Below are 8,100 nucleotides of genomic sequence, written 5' to 3' on the forward strand. Positions count from 1 at the left end.
CTTACCTGTCGATGAACTGGTCAATAACCACGATATCTGCAGGGTGCATGTTGCCCTGTAGGGAGCCGCATGCAGTGGTTACCAGGAGGTGGGTACAGCCCACCTGTTGGAGGGCCCAGATATTGGCACGGTAGTTCACATTGGTGGGGTTGATTCTGTGTCCCCGCCCATGTCTGGAAACAGAGAAGAGTTTTACGTTTTGGGATAGGATTAGAGTCCTATTTTCCTCTGTTTTGCATCAGGTCAGAATTGATTAAAATATCAGTCATCAGGGCAGAAAAACACACAAGTTACAAATTCATAGGGACAAACAAAGATACAAAGGGACATCATTATCACAGTTTGTTTCAATATTTTGAATAAAGCAAGTACATGCATTTCAAAACAATTTTATTTCCAGACATTGAATTGATTATTCATACTTTGCACTGGAACCTGCAATTTTGCCACATTTTAACAAAACATATGCCATTCAATATCTCTGGATGAAATGAATTACAGATTGAAAGAGCAAAAGTGCTGATTTACAAAAATATAACTTTTTATTTGCATCCGCACATGGCCACATGCAAATTTCTAATCTCTGAATAAAAATTAATGCATATCTTATAGTCTCTCAAAAATAAAGTATTATGAAAAGATGAAAAAAGTGCAGTTATGCCCATATATAAATGTATATCAGTATTTTTAAGGCTATATCATGAGCGTAAAATTCAGAATGGCTAATTGATAAAAGTATATTTGCGATTTAATACATGATCTTCCAAGAACTGAAAATTCTGCAGCAGTCAGTTAATACATGTATCCCACTATGATTCATGCATTTAGCGTGCAACATTTGAAAGAGAAAAATAGGAGAGAAAAATGGATGTAGTTTCATGAATTGCTTGTTAATGAATACACAAAGTTATATAAAGTCTAGGAAATATGATCCCAAATGAAATGAATTAACTTTTCTTTTCTCACCTGGAGAGAAGAACACATGGAACTCCTTCTATTTCACCTGTGATCAAGACATCGGAAGGCTGCGGATAAAGTAAAGCTGACATGAATATATCAAAACAGAGCTGATTTCAGAAGGACGGCTCGTGCAGAAATGACAAAAGAGAAAGATACTAGTCTATGGCAAAGTCCTGTTAAAAATGTGAGAATTGAAATATTTTTGTATTAACTTTAATTCTTGTATGACAAAACTATGATGAAAGGTAAAGATAATGAACAGTGATCAGTCTCATAACTCCTACAAATACAAAATAGAGAGTTTGGTAAACACGGTCCCATGGATATACCAGAGATGGGATCAGGTGCATTTAAAACCAATTTCATGACATCTTATCATCAAACACAAGCACCTGTATAAAGATCAACCTCATTTGGCAGTGACAGAGCATCTGTTTACAGATCAGCCTCAGTTGGCAGTGATAGAGCACCTGTTTACAGATCGGGTGTTCTACCCTGCCAGCCAACTGAGGCTGATCTGTAAACAGGTGCTTTGTCACTGAGGCTGATCTGTAAACAGGTGCTTTGTCACTGAGGCTGATCTGTAAACAGGTTCTCTGTCACTGCCAACTGAGGCTGATCTGTAAACAGGTGCTCTGTCACTGCCAAATGAGACTGATCTGTAAACAGGTGCTCTGTCACTGCCAACTAAGGCTGATCTGTAAACAGGTGCTCTGCCCACTGAGGCTGATCTGTAAACAGGTGCTCTGACACTGCCAACTGAGGCTGATCTGTAAACAGGTGCTCTGACACTGCCAAGTAAGACTGGTCAGTAAACAGTTAGTCTGTCACTGCCAACATAGACTAATCTGTAAACAGGTGCTCTATCATTACTAGATAAGGCTCGATATGTAATTTAGTGCTCTGTCATGACTAGCTAAGGCCTGATACATGATTTAATCAGGTGCTCTGACACGACCAGCTGAGGCCTGATACATGATTTAATCAGGTGCTCTGACACGACCAGCTGAGGCCTGGATTGGATTTTGTTTTAAAGTGTCATGTTAACTGACATCATGGTTAAAATGATACTAATTCTGGGTCAAACCTTTCCGAAAGGTGTATCCATGGACACCTCCTTGCCATTCTTCAAGATTTCTGGATTTGATAATCCTGAACCTCCTACAATGCCAATTTTCACCTGCAGATAAAAATCCATTTGTTTCACATTACAGATAAAACGACAATGCATGCTGAAAAATTTGGTCGTTTAATGTTAATTAAATATATAATATTAAGTCTTATAGACAAACCTCAATTGTTTTTTACCCTTAGAACAGATGGATAATGCAGCCTATTGTGTCCTGCATAGTGTATGTTCAATATATTAATCCAGTGACCTATAGCCCTGCATATTTAATATGATAATCCAAAGACCTATAGCCCTGCATGTTTAATATGTTAATCCAGTGACCTATAGCCCTGCATGTTTAATATGTTAATCCAGTGACCTATAGCCCTGCATGTTTAATATGTTAATCCAGTGACCTATAGTCCTGCACGAAGATTTCTTAATGAAGTGTGTTTATTTGAAATCGGGTCTATTCTTATCGCTCCGATACTCTACCCTGGAGAAAACATTGCTTTGTGATCCGCCCTGCTTCCAAAAGAAGGGGCCGATAAAAAAAAAAATCCTTGGCTAGCAAAGATGTGCTGGTGTCATGAGTGTAAGCTACATGTACTTAATTACTCGTAAAGCGTTTAGGCCTATGTTGAAATTTGTGCAAGAAATGGTAGCTTACAAGTAGGACATTGAAACTTTAAAAATACACGTGTTCCCAGAATTCCCGTATAATCGCCGTGTTTCATTTTCAGTACAGTACGAGTAGCTAGTAGGAGCTAGCGATTTCAACGAATATTTCGTGACAAGCGTGTATAGTCAGCTATCTAAATAAAGAAAATCCAACCACAACTATAGAGCTGCCACCACTACTTACCTTATGATCCCCAGAGGACATGATTATAGGATCGTCTTACATTTAACAACGTGCCATTTACAGAGGATCTGCAACAGTTACTTCCCTTCGCTCTTTCACTTTCACTTCTCTGGCGGGAAATTCAAAACTGCCAAAAGGATCACATAATGATTCAATGGATTTTCAATGGATTAAGATAGAAAAGGACTTTTTTAATCTAAAAGATGATATTTATTTGTGTGCAGCGTACATCCCTCCAGCCAACTCTTCTTATTCAAGAACACTTGACAATGATTTAATAGAACTTATTGAAAAGGATGTCATTACTTATAAACAAAAAGGAGATATCTTATTACTGGGGGATCTGAATGCAAGGACCTCAAATTTAGTTGATTTTATAAATCAGGATAGCACAAGGCATCTTCCATTATTTGATTCCTACAAGCCTGATGTCCAGATTAAAAGTCGCAGTAGCCTTGATAAAAGTTTTGATGATAGAGGAAAAGAACTTGTTGATTTATGTATAAGTAATCAAATGCGAATTGTAAATGGTAGAACAATGGGTGACTTATTTGGCCAGTTTACATGTTATAATGTTCATGGTCAAAGTACTGTAGATTATTTGATTGCAAGTGAAGATATATTAGATCAGATATTATATTTCAAAGTATCTGATTTTTTAGCCACTTTTTCTGACTGCCATTGCAAAATATCATTTGAAATTTTAGCTAGATTCCAAGAAAATTTTTCAACAAGTGAAAAATTGCATAAAGCTCCATTTAAATACAAATGGACAGAAAACTCTGCTGTTAAATTCCAACAGGCACTTGATTCACCAGCTATCCAAAAACAAATTAATGACTTTTTGAAAATAAGTTTTTGTTCAGAGGTAAAAGATATAAATACCAAAGCTCAGGATCTATATAACCAATATTTTTGTCAATGTGGCAAATATGTCATTGTATAAACCTAATCGATGCAACAAAAAGAAATCTTGCAAAAAAAGAAATAAGTGGTTTGATAAAGATTTACACAGAATGAGAACAAACTTAATCTCACTTGGAAAACTATATGCTAAATTCCCTAGAGATCCATTCATAAAAAGCAGATACTATAGAAATTACAGATTGTATAACAAATCCAGGAAAACTAAATATAAACTATTTATGAACTCGATGCTACATAAACTTGATATGATGAAATCTAACAACCCTAAACATTACTGGAAACTGGTAAATGATATCAAGGGATAAAAAAAAACTGGGAACTCTTCATGCTCACAAATTGATTCTGAGACTTGGGTCAACCATTTTAGAAATTTGCACTCTAATACTGATAACACATTTCAGAATAGACTTAATGAGCTAGAACATATTCTACAGGGAAAAGAAAAGAAAGCCATATTTAATGAACTTGATTTTGAAATTAAAGATAAAGAAATAATAAATGCACTTGCAAAGCTCAAGTTAGGTAAAGCAGTTGGGCTTGATCTAATTTCAAATAAAATGCTAAAATGTAGTCAAAATTACTTAACCCCATGTTTGAGAAAACTATTCAATACCTGTTTTAAAATGGGGTTTACCCAAAGATATGGGCCGATGGCTATATCTCTCCAATTTATAAATCCGAGGACCCCAACGACCCAGCAAACTACAGAGGCATAACTATAACAAGCTGCATTGGTAAATTATTTAACTCTATACTTAATAACAGATTAGATTTGTACTTGTGGAAGAATAATCTAATTCATAATTCCCAAATAGGATTTACAAAACATGCACAAACTGCCGATCATGTCTTTATCTTAAAAACCTTGATAGATAAATATTGCAATACCAAAGAAGGTAGGCTTTATACATGTTTCATTGACTTTCGTAAGGCTTTTGATAGTGTAATACACACTGGTTTGAAACTAAAACTGTTGAATATGAATATTGGCAGTTATTTTTACAACATTATCAAGGATATGTACAGGAATTCTAAAGCATGTGTTAGAATCGGAGATAGTCTTACTGATCCATTCTTGATTAACCTTGGTGTAAGACAGGGGGACAATTTAAGTCCCTCTCTGTTCAAAATCTTCATTAATGACTTTCCATTATATCTCGAAAAATGTATAGATACTGTATCACTTCAAAAAGAAAATTTAAATTGTTTAATGTATGCAGACGACATAGTAATAATGTCAACATCAGCAGAGGGTTTACAACAGAGAATAGATATTTTAGAAACATACTGTAATGATTGGTGTTTGAATGTCAATGTTAAGAAAACAAAAGTTATTGTCTTTAACAAGGCTGGGAGAATACTGCAGTGTAAATTTAAATTTCAGAACAAACATATTGAATGTACACCTTATTATAAATACTTGGGTACCTTTTTTTCTGCATCTGGCAGTTTTAGTACCGCTCAATCTGAACTATATAACACAGCCCTCAAAGGATTTTATAAATTGAAAAAAGACTTTTTATGTTTAGCACCAGGAATTAAAACAAGTACTCATCTCTTTGACCACACAATAAAACCAATTTTATTATATAATTCTGAAATATGGGGTGGATACATAGGTTCATGGAATAAATTAAAATCATCACCATTTGATCCAGACAAACTTTTTAAATCACTTCACTGTGAGAAGCTTCATCATAAATATTCTAAATGTATTCTGGGTGTACATAAGAAAAGTACAAATTTTGCTGTACTATCAGAATTGGGGAGATTTCCTCTACATCATGATATTTTGAAATCAATCATTTGTTATTGGTACAGGCTTGAAAACCAAAATGAATTTAAACTACTTAAGGATGCTTATCTATGTAGTAAATCTTTACATTTAAACAGCAAACTGTCATGGTACTCACTAGTAGAAAAAGCTTTAGAATATATTAAAATTGGATATCCGTTAAGAGATTTTAGTCAGTATAGATTTAAGAAAATTGTAAAGAAATTACTCTGTGATAAATACACTGAAACCTGGTACAATAATCGAAATAAATTAATTGATGGGAAACTGTGCACTTATTTTAAGCTTAAGGAGCACTTTGGTTTTGAGAACTATCTTAATAAAATTAAAAATTTTGATATTAGACGATTTATTTGTAAGTTACGGATATCAGCTCATAAATTAATGATTGAAGTTGGTAGATATTCTGGTATTACTAGGAATGAACGAATATGTAACAAATGCAACTCCGGTTTATTAGGTGATGAGATCCATTTTTTGATTAAATGTGAAAAGTTTGCTGATGAAAGAAAATCTTTTTGTGGTGCTATAGAAAAAACAGTTAAAAATTTTACCAAACTCAATGATGAACAAAAATTCATTTACATACTATGCTCTCAAGAGCCATCCATTCTAAATATAACTGGAAAATTTATTTTGAACAATATATGACACTATATTTGTATATAACTATGTATTATGTAATCACTTCTTTCTTTACTTGTATATGTATATGTACATTATTTGTATGTATTTTCATGCTGCCCCTTGAGGGCCCTTGATTGGAAAATAAATATAGTTAGTTAGTTAGCTATATGAAAGGTGAAGATAACGATCGAACAGTTATCTATCTCATGTAGCGGTCAGCCGGGTTCGATCGCCGGTAGACAGATAGCTCAGTTGGTAGAGCACCTGACTAGAGATTCAGGGGGCCCGGGTTCGAATCCCGATCTGGTCCGTTGCATTTTCTCCCATCCTGTTACATTTGGTGCCATAGACCAGCCCCTGGAACTGACAGATGAAAATGCCTGCCAGGGTATAAAGATCCTGGGTTGATGTCTTCAGGTATGGAGGGAGGAATGTAGCGGTCAGCCGGGTTCAATTGCCGGTAGCCATGCAGATCGATAACTTCGTTGGTAAGAGTATACCTGACTAGAGATTCAGGGCGCCCGGGTTCGAATCCCGGTCTGGTGCGTTGCATTTTCTCCCTTCCAGTCCCTGCAGTTTGGGTGGTTGCATAATGTCCGATAATCGGCCTTTTAATATGGAGTGCCGAATTAACATTGATGAGAGCATCAATTGAATTAATGAGAGCAATAATAGATTTGATGCGGGCATTAATTCAATTATTGCTCTCTTCAGTATAGGATTAAACATTCTTTTTGAAGAATTTATCGATGTGTAAACTCCGGACATTTTACTCACAAACTGAATACTTTTATGTTAAGTTTGTGAGTAAAATATCCGGAGTTTACACATCGATAAATTCTTCAAAAAGAATGTTTGATTCTTATAATTCCAATTCATTCATTTTATTAACAATTACAAAAATTTTGATACTTTCCCCACACTATGTTATTTGTTTTCAGGCGTGTATGAATACGTCGCGTTTTTGGATTTATTGATGTATAAACTCTTGTTCAGCTTTATTTTGTCCAATCAAAACAATTGTAATAAATAACATTGGAATTATTACATTGATGAGAGCATCAATTTCATAGAAATATTGCTCGCAATAATTTAGAGCTCGGTATAAATAATTTGATGATCTCTGTGAAGATATCTTTAATTATTTACAATGCTTTTGTATAAGGAATTAATGCACGCATCTATTCTTTTAAAGAGAGCAACAATTCAATTAAAGAGATCATTAATTCAATTGTGGATATGTTGAATTGAAGATATCTTTAATTAAATAGTTGCTCTCTCTAAAAGAATTATTGCTCTCTTCAAATGAATTAAAGATATCATTAATTTAATGCACGCATTATATCAATTATTGCTCTCTTCAATTGTAGCGCATATCAATTCAATTGCTGATATTAATTCATTTGAAGAGATCATTAAAGCGCGCATCAATGAATTGATGATATCTTCAAATAATTGAAGATATCTTCAATTATTTGAGTTTATGTTAATTTGGCGCTCCATAATTTAAAGGCAATATATGAAGAGAGCAATAAGTATTTGTACCCACCGCATGTCAACGATAGTATGTTTTGCGTCTCACTGTGCGTAAGAGTTCCACAAAGGGAAGAACTATTGGGCAGCACAGAAATTCCGTATTAATGATATCATTCAATTGATGAAGGCAATAATTCTTTTGGAGAGCACCATTATTCAATTACACATATGTATCTTCTTATTGACATATGCAAGGTGAAGATAACGAACAGTGATCAATCTCATAATTCCTACAAGCAATACAAAATAGATAGTTGGGCAAACACGGACCCCTGGACA

At 34.5% G+C, this 8,100-nt stretch overlaps 1 protein-coding gene across 2 annotated transcripts in view; it reads right to left on the reverse strand.

The window, feature by feature from the left end:
- Positions 1-3,067, reverse strand: part of LOC125671524 (S-methyl-5'-thioadenosine phosphorylase-like) — an 8,656-nt gene extending 5,589 nt beyond the window's left edge. Inside the window, exons 1-4 of one of the 2 annotated variants that reach the window (XM_048907297.2) lie at positions 2,937-3,066; positions 2,048-2,140; positions 967-1,025; positions 6-173 (exon numbers count right to left, since the gene is read on the reverse strand). In XM_048907297.2, the coding sequence (XP_048763254.2) occupies positions 6-173; positions 967-1,025; positions 2,048-2,140; positions 2,937-2,957 (341 nt within the window). In that variant the 5' untranslated portion in view covers positions 2,958-3,066. Of the gene's footprint in view, positions 1-5; positions 174-966; positions 1,026-2,047; positions 2,141-2,936 lie in introns of both variants that reach the window. The other variant, XM_056163988.1, reaches the window with a different exon arrangement.
- Between the last annotated feature and the right edge of the window lie 5,033 nt (positions 3,068-8,100).

The sequence above is a fragment of the Ostrea edulis genome, chromosome 4 (assembly GCF_947568905.1).
Source record: "Ostrea edulis chromosome 4, xbOstEdul1.1, whole genome shotgun sequence".
NCBI classification, from domain to species: domain Eukaryota; kingdom Metazoa; phylum Mollusca; class Bivalvia; order Ostreida; family Ostreidae; genus Ostrea; species Ostrea edulis.